The sequence below is a fragment of the Panthera tigris genome, chromosome A3 (genome assembly GCF_018350195.1).
Source record: "Panthera tigris isolate Pti1 chromosome A3, P.tigris_Pti1_mat1.1, whole genome shotgun sequence".
Classification (NCBI taxonomy): domain Eukaryota; kingdom Metazoa; phylum Chordata; class Mammalia; order Carnivora; family Felidae; genus Panthera; species Panthera tigris.
In genome coordinates this window covers 681,733-701,295 of record NC_056662.1, presented here as the reverse complement: position 1 = coordinate 701,295, position 19,563 = coordinate 681,733, and the positions used below count along the sequence as shown (strand labels likewise).

Below are 19,563 nucleotides of genomic sequence, written 5' to 3'. Positions count from 1 at the left end.
CAACAGCCCGGCTCTGCCCGTCCTTTCCTGTGTCCTTGGCCCGTCTCCAGGGGGGTACAGTAATCTCGATGGGGGCAGCCATGCCCCATACTACTGCTCCCAGCTTCACTGGAGTTGGCACCAAGGCCAAGAGGACATTTTATTTTATTTTATTGTAAAATATATGTTAAGTTTTATTTATTTTGAGAGCGGGGAGGCAGAGAGAGGGAAGGAGAATCCCAAGCAGGCTCCACACTGTCAGCACGGAGCCCAGTGTGGGGCTGGAAATCACGAACCGTGAGATCGTTGCCTCGATGGTCTGTCCTCGCCCTCCGGTGTGGTCATCTGACCACCAGTGTGGCCATCTGACCGCCAGTGTGGCCAACAGCTCGTTCCCTCCCGGTCACTGCTTGGGGCGGGCGAATGCGTCTGGCTCCTGCCGCAGCTTGGCTGGGCCTGGGGCCAGGGTGGCCAGCGCCACGAGTCACGGCCGAGGGGGACTGTCGGGACGCTGACATCTCATGAGCTGCCCGCCCGCGTGCCGTGGTGGTCACTAGGACAGTGGGCCCTCTGAGAACATAGGGCAGGGTGACCAGGAGGAGGGACTCTCTCCCCCACTGGCAGAGAAGTGGTTTGGACAGAGGCAGGTTTGGACAGAGCAGGCCCCCAACTGGGCCGGAAAGGCCCCAGGACCTGCCCCCCAGCCATAGGCCATGCTCTCTGAGAGGTAGGGTGGGTCCTCCCAGGCGTCCGCAGTTGCTGACCCACTGTGTGCTGCTGAGGCATGGGTGTGCTGGCCCACATCATCCAGGGGCTCAAGTCAGACTGTCACACACTCTGTGACATCATGTGGCTATGGGGCGGACACTCCTGGATGTTCCTCAGGGTCTGGTCATCCCAAGGCTTCCGGGGGGTGGGGGGCTGGAGGGTGTTCCGGGCAGAGCCAGGGTGCTCCTAGCAAATGGCGGGTGGTGAGGCAGGGCACAGGGTAGAGCGGACGGGGCAGGGATCAGAGATCAGGGTTTGTGCGGGGTCACACCGTCCCACCGAGAAGGAGGCGGGCTGGGTGGGGGTGCCTCCAGCCCTCACCAAGGAAGGCAGCTACACAGAGGCCGGCCCCACTCAGGTCCCCGCTCTGAGACGACCGCACCGCGCCGGCCTGGGGTTCCCGAGTCTTTGAACGGCCGCACACAGGGCCAGGCGCTTTTTCTGAGCTCGGGCTCGCTGGGTTCGCTGCCTCGAACAAGATCGCCCCTAACTCGAAACCACGACTCTTCTTGGGACGAGGCTGACCCTCCACCAGCCACCGGGCTCGCGAGCGCTGCCTCTGGGCGCAGCTGCCCGTGCCCTCGGGTCGTCAACGACCCCTCCTCTGCGAAGCCCTCCCTGACTCCAGGCTGAGAGGTTCTGACTTCCTGCCTCGGGGCCCCTGTCCATCCTCCTTTCAACTGCTTTTCACCAGCCAGGAAAACTTCTCCGAGCCTGGATGGCTGCTCTTTCAGGTAAGGCCGCGTGGCCCCTCTGCAGTCCCACAGTGAACACACGGGCCTTAGAGACTCCTTTTCTCTTTGATTCTCTGTGACTTCCAGTCCCTGCCAAGACCCACGCTGGCATCTAGGGAGGCCAGGGCCCTGGTGTGCCTTCCTCCGCACAGCTGGTGCTGTGGCTCTGGGGGCTCGGCCACAAGCATGCCGAGTCCTGAGTAGCTCAAGTTGGCCTGGAGGGGGTGGGCGTTGGTCCAGGGTCAGAGCCTGGACCATGCAGGACTCCAGCAGGACTGGCAGCCGCGGGGACTCTGGACTTGGACTGTGAAGCCAGCCCTGCTCGGGGTCAGAGTTCAGTAGGCAGGCCCTGCCCCAATTCCCTGGACACGGCTTGGGGCTGTAGCCCACCCTCAGCAAGTCAGCCGCCCCCCGCCCCAGCCTCCTCCGTTCTGGCACAGACGCCACCCCCTCACCCCACCCCCCACCCCCCACCCTCCCGGCAGGCCGAGGGCTGTGACGTGGCGACGCCAGCTTCTCTGAGCTCGCTTGTCCGGCATCTGGCTGTAATGGGCTCCTAACTCTTGACAGACTGGGTAGCCACCCTGTGACGCAAGAGGAGGGGCCACCTCTCCTTGCCCCCCAGTAAAACCTCAAACACCCAGAAGAGAGAACTTTCAGAGTGGTCTTTGTAATAAAATTATTATTCAATCATATAACACAGAGCCAAAGAAAAGATATAAAAATTGGAATGTAGACATTGGATTTGTAGAAAGCGCGGAACGCAGAGACACATCCTCCCCCCTGCCCCTCCCCCGCCAGCCGAGGGTTCAGTAAGGCCACAGAGAGGGCACACCCCTCCTAGAGTAAGCGGCTTGTTTGCAGCAAACCCTCAGGCCGTGGGGACCGTGGAAGTGGGGGGGGGGGGGTGCTGGGGTCTGGGGTGGCCTGAGGTGAGGGCTGATATTGAGGCAAGAGGTTTCCAGAAAAAGCAGGATATAAATACACCCTGAGAGGCAGGTGAAGGTCCTCAACCTTGCAAAGACAGACTCTCAGCACAGGTTGTCCTGAAGGCCCTGAAGCAGGAGCAGGCTTGAGGTCGTAAAGGGGAGGAAAGCTCAGGGTGAAGGCACAAGGCTGCCCATCCAGGGGGCGCTCAGTCCCAGCCCCACCCACACACCACAGGGGTACCGCCCAGTATAGGCGGGGCCGTGCGGGCATCTGGTTCTGCTCTGCCCTTCCTCCTGAGAGGACACAGGGCTGTGGGCCCCAGTCAGGTGGGGCAGTGATGACAGAGAAAAGGCCCTCTCTTCCAGGGAGGCCTCTTGGCCCTACGTTTGGGCGAAGGACTTTGTTCCAGTAATAAAGACACTGGTTTTTGGTTTATTTAAAAATAGAAAATAGGGGCACCTGGCTGACTCGGTAGAACAGGCAACTCTTACTCTCAGGGTCATGAGTTCAAGCCCCACATTAGGCATGGAGCTTACTTTAAAGAAAGAGAGAGAGAAAGAAGGAAAGGAAGGATGGAAGGAAGGAAGGAAGGAAAAAGAAAAAAGAATAAAGAAGGGAAAGAAAGAAAGGAAAGAAGGAAGGAAGGAAGGAAGGAAGGAAAGAAAGGAAAGAAAGAAAGGAAGGAAGGAAGGAAGGAAGGAAGAAAGGAAAGAAAAAGAAAAAAGAGGGAAAGAGAAGAAAGAAAGGAAAGAAAGAGGAAAGGAAGGAAGAAAGAAAGAAAAGAAAGAAGTGAGAAAGGGAAAAAAGGAAAAGCTGAGCTCCACAGCCAGCGCCCAGTGTCTCAGGGATGGTGTTCAAAGACCAAAAAGTAGCCCCAGCAGGATTTCCTTCTGACCCCAAGCCTTCCTAGTAACGCCAGAAGGTCCAGAGGACCTCCCCGAGCCCCTGACCCCTGAGATGTCCCCTGTCACCAGATTTCCAGATGCAAGGCTCGGCAGGGAGAGAGGGATTCTTCCTCCCCAGTGCAGGCGCACAGCACATCGGTATGGTGGGGCCTGGCCTGCTCTCTGCCCTGGGGAGAGGTCAAGACTCCAGAAGGAGATTATTGCTCAGAAGTTGGCCTCAGAAACCCAGTCCGATAGGCGGGGTGGCCACAGTGCTCACCGAAGGCACATGGGATGCTCCTGAGTGGTGCCTGACTAGGGAATCCTCAGAAGAGGGCACGGTCTTTTCCTCCAAGTCCTGGCAGCTTGAGAGCGGTGGGCAGATGGAGAGGGCTCTTCAGGGAGACACGGCTGGCCTCTTCCGAACTCGCACCTGGTTGGCGGGCACAAGGCTCCGCTGGGCCTCGCAGAAGTCCAGGAATCTACGCCAGAGAGGGCAACAACGCAGGAGGCGGTGGTCTCCTGCAGCGGTGGGGAGAGGGGAGACGAGTCCATGGTAGACCCCGGTCCCGCCCCAGTCCTCCCCTCCCCCAGCCAAGCAGCCACCACCCCCACCCCAGGGAGGAGCCCCGCCCCCGCCCCGCCCCGCCCCCCCACCTCGCCCAAGAAGCCACGCCCCCAGGAGGAGCCCCGCCCCAGCCCTCCGCGTCCCCAGCCAAGCAGCCACTCCCGCAGGGAGGAGCCCCGCCCCAGCCCTCTCACCTCAGCCAAGCAGCCACGCCCCCAGGGAGGAGCCCCGCCCCCGCCCTCCCCACCCCCAGCCAAGCAGCCACACCCCCAGGGAGGAGCCCCGCCCCAGCCCTCCGCCAGCCAAGCTGTCCCACCGATGAGGCAGAGCCCCTCTTGGGCCCGGGTGATGGCCACGTTCACTTGGTTGGGGTCCACAACAAAGCCCAGGAACTTCTTAAGCCAGCTCTTAGTCGGCCGCTGGTCCAGGTCACTTTCCTGGCACGTGCGGACCGTGCTCACCAGCACGTAGCGCCACTCGCTTCCTGCGCAGTTGGGCAGGCATGCTGAGGCCCCTGTCAGCTGCCGCTGACCATGCTGCTTGCATCCTCCCTCGAGACCCGCTGGCCCACGTGCCCCCTGCCCCAGAGCCACCCTCACCCTGGCTCTTGGAGATGGAGCACACAGTCACTCCAGCGACACCCTCCCGCAGGAGGCTCTTGCTGATCTCCGCAGCCTGAGCGTTGTAGGGAGTGAGAACTGCGATGTCCTTGGGGTCCACTGTCCTGCCCAGGGTCATCTGTTTGGCAATGCGGACCTGAGGGACCAAGAGGGTGTTGTCGAAGCTAACCCTGGGCACCGGAGCCTCACCTGTTGCCTCGGTTCCTCTGCCTCCTCCTCCAGGAAGCCCTCCGTGACCAAGGGGCAGCAGGAAAGTCCTCACCGACACTCACCACCTCTGTTACCTCCTCCAGGTTGGCCTTGGAGTTTTCATTCCCTTCGTCTGTGGACACCAGGAGGCTCTGTTCATGGCCTTGCACGTGGCCAAAAATGACAGGGCAGCTCTCCTTGTCAATGTGGCCTAGGATGCTGGGTGGCCGCCTCAGGCCCTGCCAGGTCTTCAGCTTCCCATTGTAGAACTCCATGGACGGGAAGGTACAGATGCCCTCGTGCTGCAAGGCAGGGCATAAGCCAGAGCAGGTCCCCCGTCCAGCTGTCCTGGGGCCGAGGGCCGGGGTCTCGGGGGGGCCTGCTGTGGCCCCAGGACAAGGCCAGGGTGGACACAGGAGGTAGGGGTGTGGGCAGCAGCACCTGTGGCACCCCTGGCCTCGGGTCACATCTTGGGCGGGAGGGGCAGAGGCTGGGACGGGCTTACCATGCGGTACTGTATGTCCAACATGTAGGCCTCCGTGTGATACCTCTCGAAGAGAGACCGGTCCAGCCCCAGATTTTGCAGCTGCTCATTCTTGACCACAGGCCGCAGCTGCTTGTGGTCCCCGAGAAGAACCACCTGGAGGGACAGGCAGGTGTGGTCCTGACAACCCCCAGACCCAGAGGTACCCGGCTCCGTGGCCGCGGCCACTCGGCCATGCCTGCGGTGCTGCCCTCGTAGGCGAAAGACCACGCCAGGGACGGCTGCCTGGGGCTTCCGGCTCCCCGCCCACCTCACTCACCTTCTCAGCCTTCGAGAACTTCACCAGCGGGATGAGGGTCTCAGGCTCTGTGGCCATGCCGGCCTCGTCGATAAGGATCTGCCGGACGTTGAGCTTCTTGAGGCCGGCCAGGGCCGCACATGAGCACGTGCACAGGATGACTGTGTGCCGGTCCAGCTCGAACTTCCGTGCCTTCCCCAGGACATTCCTGTACCTGCGTGCGGTCACCGTGTGGTCATCCGGGGACACCGTTTCCCCCTCCCCCCTCCCTCTGCCACCTCCACGGCAGAGGACAGACTCCACGCCCCTAACTGCTTACCAGCTGAGATCCTCCTTGGAAAAGATCTCCCCTTTCTGCAGCCGGGCGTCAAGCGCCCTGATGTCTGGTGCGTAGGGGTTGGAAGCCTGCCGGATCCTGTGGTGCAGGGTGATGCTCCTGGGGTGCGGGGGGACATCCGTGAAGCCCCGCGTTAACCCCTGTCCGAGACAGGATGGTGGGGCCTTTTGCCTCCACCCACAGGCAGACAGCGGAGAGGCCGCACCTGAGCATCGGGTTGGGACTGCCCTCCCGAGGGCTCTTCTTGGGCAGACGCCTGCCGCCCACACCCGGCATCGGGAAGTCGGCAGCCTCCGCCTGCTCACTGTACACTCGAAGGGGCTTCAGCTCCGTTCTCCTGCTCAGGAGCAGTCCTGGGGGCAGCGGGGCATGAGGGACCGTTCCCCGGGGCCAGCACCCCCAGGCAGAGCCCCCACACCACCAGCCCAGCGCACCTGCCAGGACGTCCACCGACTTGTTAGAGGGGCCGCAGTACAAGATGCAGGGGCCCCCCGGCTGCTTCTCCTCACTGGGCGGGGCACAGGCCCCCACCTGCTCCTCGTTTGACTTGTGAAACCAGAACACAATGTGGAAGCCCACCACCGTCTTCCCTGCGCCTGCGGGCAGAGGGCACCATGAACAGGGTCCCCCGGGCCCGCCCCGGGCAGCCGGAAGCAGCACCTCCACCAGCGTGAGCCCCACCTGGAGGGCCCTGGATCACAGTGAACTGCTTCTTCAGAGCCTCCCTGATGGCCCCATTCTGGCTGGGGTTCAGCGTGTGGCGGCCTCCGGGGAGGTCGAACGTCTGTTTCTCCAGGAGCCTGCCGTAGGTCCCTAAAGAAGGGCCAGGCCTCCCTGAGCAGGGGCCCAGGGCAGGGCTCAGGCACGACGAAGGGACATGGGGGAAGCCGGAGGGACCTACCCCGGCAGAGGGTCTGCTGGCAGTGCGGAGGGATGGGCTGGCCCAGGGCAATGCTGATGACCAGCGGGGACGCGTCCTTCAGCCCACACACGGCTTCTTCCTTGCGGCTGGGGGCAGGTGGCAATGAGGGTGGACACCGGAACCTCCACGGGACTCCCCCTGGGGAGGGGCCGCAGCCCCACCAGCTACGCCCTACCAGCCGAGGGAACCCAGAGTGTTCCCCACCCACCCCACCCACCGGCCTCTCCCTGTGGAGGCCACTCACATGTCAGGAAGCTGCTTGGGCAACACCTCGATGGTGAATGGGGTGCCAGGCCTCAGCACCTCTTCTGGAACCCTCTCCATGGCCATGTGCTGGATGGAGAAGTGCACCTGCTTGGGGATCTCCTGCCGGTCCGCCTGGCTCTCTCTCAGGTCCCAGTCTTCTGTCAGCCCGTGGGCCACCCACGTGTACGTGTCGGGGTCGATGCTCAGGAAGGGCCCGAGGCTGCTGGGCCCGGAGGACGGGGCGGCCGGGGGAGGCTGGCCGGGTCCAGCACCGGGCCCAGCCGGCAGCCCCTCGAGCCGGACGCACAGGTAGCAGTGCCTGAAGCTGAGGTCGATACAGTGCTCGCTGAGGAAGGAGGTTTCCAGGCAGAAGGCGCCCCGCAGCCGCCCCTGCGACGTGCGCTCCCAGGATATGCGCACGTGCTGCAGCGTGACCGAGTCATTCTCCGAGACCGCGCTGGTGGCCGCCTCCAGGGAGCAGAAGGGCCCCCACACGCGGCAGTGCTCGCCCACGTCCGAACACCGGTCCCGCCCCGCCTGGGGCATCTGGCCCGAGAAGCAGTCGCCTGGCCTCTCCACGTGCTCCAGGCAGAGGGTGAGGCCAGGGGCCACAGTCCACAGCTGCAGGGTCGGTGCCAGGAACCCGCGCTGCAGGCTGGCGCCGAGCTGCACCTGCAGCGTGTCCCCCGCGCCCAGCTCCCGGGCCACCTCCACAAAGTGGCCGCAGTGGCTCCGCCGCACCCGCCCCAGCTCCCGCCGCCGGGGCTCCGCCGCACCTCGCTCCTGCACCAGGGCGGCCGCCTGGGGCCACCGCTGCTCCTCCACCAGCCGCAGCAGCTGTTGCCACAGGTCGGCGTCCACAGGCCAGGTGTGCGGGTCCAGCAGGGTGCCGGGCGGCGGGGAGCACGGCCTGCCCTCCTGCACCGAGTAGACGCGGCGCCGCCACGAAAGCCGCAGGCCCGGCCGCCTCGCCAGGCAGCCGGGGTGCTCGGCCAGCTGCAGGGCGCGGTAGAAGACAGGGCAGGGGTCGGGCAGGGTCTCGCGGTTGGCTGGGAAGAGCAGCTTGAAGCAGCGGGCGCCCGCCTCCACGTCCACCACGAAGCCCAGCTTGCTGCGCGACTGGGTCTTGAGCTGTACCGCCAGGTGCAGGCTCCGGGCCCGGCGCTGGTAGCTCTGGGCGCGCCCGTGCCGGTAGCTGAACTCGTGGCACAGGCCGCCAATGTCCCGGGCGGAGTAGGCGGAGCCGCCGTGGCCCAGCGCCAGCAGGATCAGCCGCTGCAGCACCACGTCCAGGTACCTGCGGATGGGGGAGGTGGCCCACGTGTAGCAGTCCACCTGCAGCGCGTAGTGGCCGGCCACCGGCCGGCCGCCCTCGCGGGAGCGGCCGAACACGGAGCGGCCCAGGGCCTTGCGGAGGTCGAGGCCCACGGGCGCCAGAGGCGGGTGCACGTCGTCCGTGGTGACGAGGTCCGCCAGGCGGTCACCGTCGTGGGCGCGGGCTGCGAGCTGGACGTGCCTCCACAGGGAGGCCAGGAGGTAGAGCCGCGGCGGGGGGGGACCGCAGCCCCCCAGGTGGTGGCGGAGGTGCAGCGACAGGGGCACCAGCTGCCCGTGCTTCTCGCGCAGCGCCGCGAGCTGGCGGTCGCTGGGCGCGGGCTGCCAGCGCAGCGGCGTGACCGTCCGCGTGCGCTCGCTGCTCACCAGGAGCTCGGCCACCAGGCTGTTGAACTGGATCATGTACTCTTTGACCATGACGTGGGCCGCTCGGAAGCCCAGCGCGCAGTCCTCGGTCGGCTGCTCGTAGTGGGAGTCCGTCCGCAGGCGGTGCCGGCGCAGCACCCGGGACAAGTGGCACGCGGCCACGACGCAGGCGTCCACGGAGTCCAGCTGGGCCGGCAGCTCCCGGCCCGCACCCGGGTGCCTCTTGATCGCGCGCTCGGCCTCCTCGTACGACAGCTGGCGGTCAGAGCGGATCACGGAGGGCGCGAAGCGCAGGCTTTTGAGCTGGTCGCTGCCCTTCTCAACGGTGAGGAAGAGGGAGATGGCCAAGCGGTCCTGGCCCGGCAGGAGGCTGAGCACATCCTGGCAGAGGCCGTCGGGCAGCATGGGCACCGGCTCCCGGTCGGGGGCGTAGAACGCGGTGCCCCGCCTGCGGGCCTCCACGTCCAGGGCCCCGTCCCTGGGGACAGAGCTGGCCACGTCAGCGATGTGCACGGCCACCTCGTACCTGGGGCCCAGATCTCGGACGCTGAGGGCGTCGTCCAGGCAGCGGGCGCCCTGGGGGTCCACGGTGAAGGTCAGGAAGCCGCGGCAGTCCTCCCGGCGGCCGGGTGCCCGGTGCTTCTTCTTCGAGGCCCTGCAGGCGGAGGCCGGCTCCGGCGGGGGCTCCCCCAGGCCGTGCTCCAGGTCCAGGACGCGGAGGCCCCGCTCCCAGGTGCTGGCCTCAGGCAGCACCTCCAGGACGATGCCCAGCGGGTAGTAGAAACGCTGCCGCCACAGGACGATGCGCACGCGGAAGAACCGGCTGCTCCGCGCCTCGGCGGTGAGCCGCTCGTGCCCCACGCGCTGCACGCGGCCCTGCAGGACGCGGTGGATGGGCACCCGCAGGGGGTCTTTCAGCTCGGCCACGAAGATCTTCGTCACGGAGCCGTCAATGGGGGTCATGATGCGGGGGTCCCACTCGTCCATGCGGCACACGAACGCCAGCTCCCGGTGCTTCCTCTTCAGCACGCCCACCACGCGGCCCTGCGGCCTCCCCGAGGCACCTCTGTCTCCACCCAGGACCTCCACCAGCACCTCGTCCCCGCTGAAGGCCATCCCACAGCGCAAGCGGCCCCTGACCTGGATGGGGCCAGGGTCCACGCCGTCCAGCGGGACGGCCGTTGCCCGCTCAAAGGTCTCCTGCACGAAGGCACAGTGGCGGTACAGCTCGGGCTGCGAGCGGAGAAGTTTCCGCAGCTTGGCCCGCGGCAGGTTCGTGTACCCCCAGGCCTGGTGCGGGGACTCGGACCTGGCCACGGTGTCCAGAAGCCCATCTTCCCGGACAGTCACCGCCACGTTCCGGCCTTCGTCCAGGAGCTCCTGCAGGATGGAGTCATCGGCGTTGAGCTCGCTGTCAGGCCAGAAGTCGGACTCGGAGTCCTCAGGGTCCTCGGGGTCCCTGCCTTCCGTGGCCATGCATCCTGCTCCCGCATCCCCGGGGGCCACGTCGCCCCTCGCTGAGCTCTCTGCTGATGTCGTGTCCTCCACCTCCGTGTCCCCCGCTGCTGGGCGCCCCCCGGCCGCAGACCCCGACGCCGTATCCCCAGCCTCTGCCGCCTGTGTGGCCGTGTCTCCCGCCGCCGTGGTCCCGGACAGGAAGGTACCGCCTTTGGCCACCGCCCCTGGCTCCACCTTTTCCACGGCTGTGCGCGCTGTAGCTGGGCCCTCGGCTGCCCCCTCCTGGGGGACAGTGCCCTGCGCCACAGCTGCCAGCATTGGTTCCGCTCCGAGGGCCCAGTGCCGCCTGTGGACCACGGCCTGCTCGATGTGCCCCAGCGACAGGCCCTCGGGGCAGACGCTGCGATGTTTCACACACTCGCAGATGAAGCTCTTCCACAACTTGCTGCAGGCCCCAAAGGAGCAGAGGGCCACGGCGTCCCCCACAGCCACCAGCTGGGACTGGGCGCGGGTCATGACGGTGTTGAGCACGCGGGCGTCCGTGAAGAAGCCCAGGGCAGGGGCCTCGGGGCTCCGCAGGCTGTGCGGGCTGTGCACGGTGCTCAGCACCACCACCCGGAACTCGCGCCCTGCGAGGGGGTGCCGTAAGGCCGGGCCGGGCTCGAGGGGGGCCCCCCGCCCTGCCCGCCCCGCCCCCAGCACCCAGCACCCACCTGGCAGGACCTCGAAGCTGCCCACGGACACCTGGCCCAAGTCCCTCTTCCTCAGCTCCTGCCTTAGCGCGCTCACCTGGAGACACACGGCCGGAGCAGCAGGCCCGGGTGAGCGCTCTGTGTGCCGTGAGGGTCCCCGGCAAGGGTGGGACACTGGCCCCCGCACCCTGGTGCCCTCGAGCCGCCCGGCCCTGGCACCAATCACATGGTGTCTGGAAGATTAAGTCCACGGCCACCCTCGCAGAGGCTGAGAAGGCCCACCGGGGCGGGGGCGCGCGGGTCCCCCAGACCACACAGGGACCCCCCCCCCCTCCTCTGAGCTGCTCCGACGGGAGTGGGGAAGGGGGGCTGTCCCGGTGGCCGGGGCTTACCTGGGCGCCGTGGGACACCACACAGATGTGCCTCTGCTCCCGGCGGCCCCAGCAGTGGGGCCAGGAGGCATAGATCTCCTGCACCTTGGCGATGACCTGGGCAATCTCGGCTGTGTTGAGCCAGGACGTCCTTGACACGTCACGCTCAGGGTTGCCCGCCACGTGGCAGAACGCGAGCGGGTAGTGCTGGGGGTGGCGAGGAACCTTGCCACTGGCGTGGATGGGGCTGCCCTTGGCCACGTAGAAGTGACGCGAGACGAAGCTGAGGATGGCCTCGGTGCTGCGGTAGTTCTGGTGGAAGATGACGCGGCTGCGCCGGGCCACCTCGTGCGCCTCCTGCTGGTAGTGCTGGAAGAGGCGGTACAGCAGCGTGTGCCCGGCCGCCTGGGCCGGGGCCACGCTGAAGAGCTTGGGCGCGACCTGCATGTGGTCGCCGGCCAGCACCACGCGGGTGCGGGGCGTGGCGTAGCGCAGCGGGGTGAGGGCCTCGCACTCCAGCATCTGGGCGGCCTCGTCGATGAGGATGTGCGAGAAGAAGCCGGCAGGCACCCTGAGCTCGCGGGCCTGGGAGGTGGTGGTGATGACGATGCGGTGCCTCTCCAGCTCCGCCCGCGTTGGGAGGCGGAAGGCCCGGCCGTCCTCCGTCAGGCAGCAGTACCGCAGCGTGGCCGCGTCCGTCTGGCTGGGCGGGCGGTCCGTGTACATCACCCGCAGCGGGGTGGCCTCAGGGTGGCCGCTGCTGACGTGGCCATGGAAATGCTCCTCGATGTAGATGTCGGCCGCACTGAGGGGACAAGGGCCCACGGGGCCTCAGCTGCCGTCCGCTAAGACACCTACAGTGAGCCCAGCCCAGCCCGGATGCCAGGAATTCAAGAGAGGCAGACAGACCTGTGTCCTGCCCCCACGGAGCGTAAACGTCAGTGGAGGGGACAGACAGACAGAGAGACAGGGAAGGTCAGAGCCGGACGAGGGGAGACGGCAACGGCACAGAGGGTCTACGTGGTCAGGGAGGGCTTCCTGAGTGGGGGGGGGGGGGGGGCGGTGAAAGAGCTGGCCGTGCAGAGAGGCAGAGAAGGGAACAGCCGGGCCACTGCCCGAGGCAGCCCAGGGTGGCCAGAGGCTGCGGCTGGCCCTGAGCTCAGCTCCCAGGTGGCTGTCAGTGGGCGAGCAGTAAGGTTGGGCGTGGCTGGAAGGGGCCCTGAGGCCAGCGCGTCCTGGGGACGCGTCACAGCTCTGGGGCATCTCAGAGACCCAGGGACCCCCAGGCCCACCCCGGGAGGAGTGGTGGCGGGGAGGGCTCTGCCCAAGCAGCAGGAAGTGTTGGGAGCTAAGAAAACCATACTGACCGCGGGAGACAATCACAGCTGAGACAAGAGTCTGTGTTTCTCTGAAAGACCACAGCAGAGCCCCCCTCTCCCCGGGGAAGTGCCAGATGGGCCATGCCGGACCCCCTACCCGCTGCTCTCTCTGGCTCGGGGCCTTTGTGGAGGCACCCGCCCCTCCCCCAAACAGCAGACCCTGACCCCCGGGGCACCCTGTGCTGGGCCTGAAGCACAAACGTCCCCTGTCCCTTTCGGCCCAGGACCAGTCAGCTATCAGGGAGAGTCCCAGGGATCGGAGTGACCCTGACGCAGCCCAAGGGCTGCATCGTGCTCCCCCCCCGCCCCCCTCCCCCCAGCATGCGCAGAGCAGCCAGAGGAGGAAGCTCCGCCAGGCAATCCCGGCAGGTCTCCTCCGGAACCAGCTGCCCGGACCTCCAGGGAACCTGAGAACCCGGGCTCCCCTTCTCCTGCAGCGACACCCCCACAGCGGTGCCCTCGCCCCAGCCCAGGAAGCAGGTGGCGGGCAGGTCCCAGGGGAGGCTCCGGGCTCACCTGTTGGTGTGCGTGCAGATGAGCACCTTGGTGTGCGGCTGCCGGATGACCTCCAGGGAGGCCACGGCCAGCGTGTAAGTCTTGCCGGTGCCGAAAGGGCCGTAGAGCAGCAGCGGGGCGACGGGCCGCACGCCCCTGGGGCTGCTGCCCGCGATGAACGCCACCGCCAACTTCTGCTTCTGGTTGCCGCGCAGCACGGGCAGGGCGGGCAGGGGGCGCGGCAGCTCACAGGCCGGCAGGTGGGGCAGCACCAGGCGTTCCTCAGGCAGCGCGTCCACCGCCTGGTGCCAGAAGCGGAAGGTCAGCGGGTCGGCCTGGAACTGCACCTCCAGGACGGGGCTGGTGTCGGGCTGCAGACCCAGGGCCGCGCAGCAGCGGGCCGGCAGCAGCAGCCACAGCGCCCCCTCCGAGCCGGCCTGGGCCTCCAGCCGCGCTTCGAACACCGTGTCGTCAGGGGCGGGCACGGGGGCCACCAGGGCGGTGCGGACCGCCCGGCTCAGCAGAAAGCCCTGGTCTGTGTCTGGCGTCAGAGGGGAGGGCGTGGGCACCTCGGCGTAGAGGGCCCCCGGCGGCGGGAAGACCATGCCCAGGGCCGGCGTCTCCAGTACTGTCCTCAGGGGCACCGGGCCCCGGAAGTTCAGCCTGGCGGGCAGGACAGGGGTCAGCCGGCCGGGGCCACGGCTCTGCGGCCGACGCCCCGGCGCCACCGCCCGCCCGCCCGCCCGCCGGCCCACACTCACTTGGCCACCAGCTCCTGCCGAACGGCTTCCTCCTCGTAGAGAAACTGGTGCATCCTCTGCCGGTAGTTGGTGCAGGAGATGGGACCTGGGGCCAGGCCGCCGGGGCTGAAGTCGAGGGCCAGGTCAGGCACCTTGTACTTGGCCAGCAGGGCCACCTGCTCGGCGGTCCGCTCCACGCCAGGCACCACGTGGCGGCTGCCGCCGTGCCAGCGCTGCAGCACCTCGGGGCGGCCGCGTGCCGGCTCCCCCGGGAGCCCCGGGCCCTGCGCCTGGCCCAGCCGCAGCACCAGCTTCCGCAGCAGCGCCGGCCTGCGGCCAAAGTCGAAGACCACCCACTGCTCGAAGGAGCCGAAGGAGGTGCTCTGCACGCGCACCTCCACCTGGAACCTGGCCGGCGAGGCCGCCGGCACGCGGAAGCGCTCGCCCCGTGCGTAGAGCCGGCCCGGCGGGAGGCAGGGCGCCACCAGCGAGAAGTCTGCTCCCAGCTCCTGCTTGAGCAGCGCCACGTGCAGCAGGGGCTCCTGGGGGAGGGACTCGATGGCAAGGTGGCCCCTGGACCCCACCCGGCGGTCAGAGACCAGAGTCCACCCTGCTGTGCTCCCAGAGGGGTGCTCGGCCCGTCCGAACCTCGGGGTTCGCCTCTGCAAGTGGGTCACCGAGCTGGCCCAGGCGGCCCCCACGGACGCCGAGCAAGGTAACGGTGCAGCACGGGATGCTCAGGGCGCAGGTGGTAACCGGCCCGGTCCTCGTTCTCCGTGCCGGACAGCCCACCAAAAAACCCTCACGGGGCTCGGCCCAAGCGGCTGAGGCTCGTGCTCCGGATCACAGACACGGGCGAGATGTCCGAGGCGGCAGCTCAGACCCCAAACCCCGACCCCTCACCTCAGAGCGGACGTCGAACATCCAGCTGTGCTGCGTTTTCTTCTCCTGGGCCTGATGCACCAAGGGCTGGCTGCAGGTGATGAACACGCCGTCCACGGCCCCGGCCAGCTGCACGGAGAGGCCCGGCTGTGGGCAGGTCGTTCTGGCCCCAACGAGCCCCACCCGCTCACGAGGCCCCACTTACCACGAGGACCTCACTGCTGCTGTGCTGGTACTCGGCTAGCAGCCGCGCCTGGTAAGGCACCAGCCCCTCCTGCCACGCGGCCTGCTCCCGCAGCTCCACGTTCTGTGCCCGCTGGATCCACTCCTGCAGCTCCTCGTCCGAATGCGCCTTGGTGCAGATGTCCCCGTACTCACAGAGGTCGGATCTGGGGAAGGGGAGGTCGGCAAGCAGAGGGGTGTGAGCCCTGGCCGCCAGATCCTGGCCTGGAGGTGGGGGAGGGGCACCTGGGGGCAGGGCTGGGGGAGGAACGGGGACCTCCTCCATCCCGTGCCCACGAGAAGAGGCCTGAATGGACCTGCCTTAGCCACGCCTCAGAGGCCGGGGTGGGGGTCAGCGGGTAGGGAACACAGAGGGGACAGGAACCCCCCCGGTTTCTGTCAAAGGCGGGTTCGTCCCCTACCGCACGGTCCTTACTTCGGGCAGAGCTCAAACTCGGAGAGCCCGGCAGGCGGGCTGCGGTGTTTCCAGGGCACGGCCGGGTCCAAGGCCACCATCCACGCGTGCTCCAGGGAGGAGCAGTGGTTCTCAAAGGCCTCCTGGGAGCAGCAGGTGACCAGGCAGGCGCGGCAGTACAGCTTGGCTCCGGGGGGCTGGCGGTGGGGAGCCGTGTGCTCCTCCCCGCCGGGGCCGGGGGTCGAGAGCAGGTCCCGCCTCTGGAGCCCGTCCAGCTGCTCTGCCTCCCACACGGCCATCTCCACGGCGCTGTGTGCGTACTGGCAGCGGGCCGCCCCGTGCCGGCAGGGCCGCCCACGCCCCACGAACCTGCAGTAGGCCAGGGGCTGGCCGTACTGGGGCTGCGGCCGCACCTCCACGACCTGCTGCCTGCGGCGGCCCTCGGTGCTCACGTGGCTCAGGAGCGAAGGGCAGGCTCCGTGCTGGGGGCACCGCCCCTGGGGGTCCACGGGGCAGAGGCGTGGCGGGCAGCCTTGGAAGCAGTGGGCACAGAGCAGCTGGAAGCGGCCGCCGTACTCGGCACGGATGGCGTCGGCCGGGCTGCGCGGGTCGCCCTGGGCCCCGCTGCCCTGCAGCTCGCACTTGAGCCACAGGCGCCGGACGTCGTGCTCGCGCTCGAAGGTCCAGACCAGCGCCTCCTCCGGGCTCCGGGCAAACGTGCACTGGTGGTGGTGGCGCCGGCAGCCCAGCCCCGGGCTGTAGTAGCGGCACACTTCGTAGCGGGCAGGCCGCGGGAAGCTGGGCCGGCGGTCCACCTTGCGCCAGACGTGCTTCTTGGTGGCTCGCTTGAAGCGGGCCAGCAGGACCTCGTGGCGACAGCTGTGCTCTACCCTGCGCAGGAGGTAGGTGCTCTCGTTGAGCCGCTGAGTGCACCGGGAGCAGCCCAGACACAGGTCCAGCTGGGCGCACAGCCTGGCCAGGGACAGCTCCTTGGCGGCCGCCGAGCTGCTGGGTGGTGGGCCGGGCCCTGGGGACGCCATCTCCGGCCTGGCTCTGTGGGGTGGCGTCCGAGGCTCACGGGTTCAGCCGGCGGTCTGGGGCTGTTCGCTCACGAGGAGGAGTCTGGAACGGGAGCAGCAGGGAGCAAGGTCGGGTCCCGAGGCCAGGAGGTCCACATGCGCCCAGGTGGGGGCTCAGACACACTCTGCCTCTCGGTCAGGCAGGGGCAGAGGAAACAGAAGCAGGGAGAACCCCGTCCCCCAGATGGGAGGAGAGGGCTGGTAGGTCCAAGGAGCTGGGCCCCATTGACCTTGACCCAACCAAGACCCCTCCCCTGCTGAAAGGTCTCTGGGCCCTGCTCAAAAGGAGCCAGCTGGCTGGCCAGTGGGAGGGAGGTTGCCCCGGCGACAGGAGCCCTGCAGGCTGGCAGAGGCTCTGGAGGCCCCTGGAGGCTTGGGGCTCCCCGGCAGCCTCCCGCTAGGGCCCTTGTATTGAAACGCTCGCTCCTGGAGCACTGACTCATCTGAACACAGCACCTCCCTGTTCTGTGAGATGGTGCACCCTGCACCTGCCTGCGAGGGGAGACTGGGCTCCTCCCCGTGGGGGCAGGGGCGGAGGCAGGCGGAACCTTTCAGAGGCCGGCCCTGCCAGACAGGACAGGACAGGACGGCACATTTTCCTCCCAGAGGAAACAGGGATGCCCAGGATCTAGAACTTTCACAGGAAACTTTGAGGACAACACAAAGACGTTTTAAAAGGAAATGATTGCAGCCCCAGCCTTGAGCGGGAGAACCCACCCCACTCCAAAGTGAGTCTTGAGTCCACCTCCAGAGGGACCAGGGTGAGAACCCAGAGCCAGGTGGATATTCAGAAATAGGAGGACCTAAAGGGGTCCGGACTTGGGGTCCAGAGATCACGGCCCCTCCCCAGGCGGCCAGTGTCGCGGCTTCTCGGGGCTGGGGGCTCAGAGGTAGCTTCTGGGTCCCCCCACCACCTCACCACCCCAGCACCCCCTCGGGCGGGGTGCGGCCTCCCCTCCTCTCCCTCTCGCACGGGGATCCCACAAAAGCCGGAGCCTGGAGGGCACTGGGCAGCCGCCACCTGGCGGGGGAAACCCCAGGCCCGGCCCCCAGCCCCCTGTTCACCCTCCCGGCCCCCCGCTCACCCTCCGCGATCCTGTCTTCCCCGCAGCCCGGTGCACCGTCCCCGCCCCGCCAAGCGATCACTTTCGATTCTGCCCCCAGGGTGACTCAAAGCGCTGACGCCCCATCGCGGAAATTACCTCACCGCCCCCCACCCCGCCCCCGGCACCGCCCTCAAGTGACAGCTCGTCTCCCCGCCCCCGGTGAGGCCCCGGAGCGGCTGCGACCCCCGCCTCACGTCCCGGTGTCCGGAGCGCACAGACCCGCCCACCCGCGCGGCGCCTGGGGCTCGGGGAGGATGGGATCCTCCGAGGTTGGCAAGCCGTCCCCTGGGGCGGGGAGCGGGAGGGCGGGTGGAGAAAACCAGAAAACGAGAAATCAGAGCAAAGGGGGAAGGTGGTCCCAAGAACCCCGGGTGGGTGGCCGCTGACTGACCCCGGCAGCAGAGACCTGAGCCACAGCGCACCTGCAGGGAGAGGGCTGAGGGCTGGGGCAGTGACCCTTTCCTAAAGGGCTCCATCCAGTCTAGGTTAGAGGGGACCTGCCTTCTTACCTGGCGATGACTCTGGAGTTCTCTCCAGCCCCTTAAAATACTCAGGACATGTTTGGCCCATGCCAGCACCAGGACCGAGGGAGAGCTTCCCCCTTCTAGACGCAGGAAGCGTCAGGAGAATTTTGCAGCTTAATCGCATTTGACCCCGCAACTTTCCCTTGAGGGAAACAGGTCTCCCTTGAGGAAACAGGCACCGTGGTCACTGGCTGAGGTTCAGCAGCTAGCAGCTAGCAAAGCACCCGATCCCCCCACCATTACCTGACGTGACCCCAAGGACCCTTGCTTCCTGGATTCATATCCCTGTAGAGTCTCCTTGAACAATGAAGAGAGCTAAACCATGGCAGCAGTGTGACGACTGAGGCCGCGTCACAGTACACGGTGCTTCCTCCCCGCTCTCAGGCCGACTGTGGGGGAAGCCAGCCTCCACGGCGTGGGGGCACTCAAGCAGCGGCCTGTGGAGAGTCCCATGCCAAGAAGGACGGAGGCCTCCCGCCCAACCCGGACCGGTAGTTGGGAACGTGTGTGAGTCACCCTGCGAGGAGACCCTCCAGGTGAGTGCAGCCTCGTGAGAGCCCCCACGCGTGAGCCACCAGCTAAGCCACTTCCAGCCATGAGCTAACCGACGTTTAATGTTGTTTTAGGTCACGAAGTCTGGGGGTGATCCCTCACACAGCAATGGGGACCTGATACAGCAATATTGTTCCTCAGTGAAACCCACCTCTATGGAGCCAAGGTCAGCGTCGTGTTGGGAGCGGCCAGTCAGGAAGTCGGCCGGCTGCACCATTAGCAATCACACCAGAAGACTTGACATACACAAGCGTCAAGTCAGAGGACAAAATAGAGGAGATATTCCATAAGCAATGGCAACAAAAGGCCCAGGGATGAGCTTAACAAGAAATATGCAGGAAGACTGAAACGTTCCCAACAGACACCGTAGAAACTGGACCAGAATACCACATTCTTGGATGAGGGACTTAACATCGCATAAAGACATTAATCCTTCCTAAACTTATGTATGGATTTAATACCATCTCAGTAAACATACAAGGAAGAATCAGGGGTAGACGTGCTCGTTTTAACTCATTAAGGAAAGCATAACACAAACAAGCAAGAAGAGGAGGGAGGATTATGCCAAAGAAGGAGTCACAAAAACTGAAGAAGGGAAACAGTCCCAAACTCATGTTACAAGCCCACACTCACCCTGGTACCAAAGCCGGATGGATACCACAATGAAAGAAAATCAAAGACCAATTGTCCTGATGAACATAGATGCAGACATTCTCACCAAAATATTAGCAAACCAAACTCAACAGCACATTAAAAGGATCATCCACCATGACCAAGCGGGATTTATCCCTGGGACGCAAGATGGCTCAACATCAGCAAATCAACAAAAGTGATACATCACATTCACAGAAGGAAGGATAAAAATCGTATGGTCGTCTCAGTAGATGCTTCTCTGCATGTGACACAACACTGCATCCTTTCATGATAAAAATGCTCAACAAACCGGGAATGGGAGGAATGTTCCTGGCATAACGAACACCATATGTGA

At 65.9% G+C, this 19,563-nt stretch overlaps 1 protein-coding gene across 1 annotated transcript; it reads right to left on the bottom strand.

Annotated features, from left to right (window-relative positions):
* Positions 1-3,155: 3,155 nt before the first annotated feature.
* On the bottom strand, positions 3,156-17,544 carry HELZ2 (helicase with zinc finger 2). Its single transcript, XM_042979928.1, has 20 exons — positions 17,479-17,544; positions 15,336-16,436; positions 14,883-15,066; positions 14,699-14,806; positions 13,817-14,337; positions 13,077-13,718; positions 11,203-11,986; positions 10,832-10,907; positions 6,958-10,747; positions 6,693-6,799; positions 6,473-6,604; positions 6,226-6,387; positions 5,997-6,144; positions 5,774-5,890; positions 5,476-5,668; positions 5,178-5,312; positions 4,756-4,974; positions 4,463-4,619; positions 4,180-4,347; positions 3,156-3,817 (listed from the first exon to the last, which is right to left on the bottom strand). Exons 2-20 carry the CDS (start codon positions 16,352-16,354, stop codon positions 3,693-3,695), a joined length of 8,787 nt encoding a protein of 2,928 aa, XP_042835862.1. The 5' UTR covers positions 16,355-16,436; positions 17,479-17,544; the 3' UTR covers positions 3,156-3,692.
* Between the last annotated feature and the right edge of the window lie 2,019 nt (positions 17,545-19,563).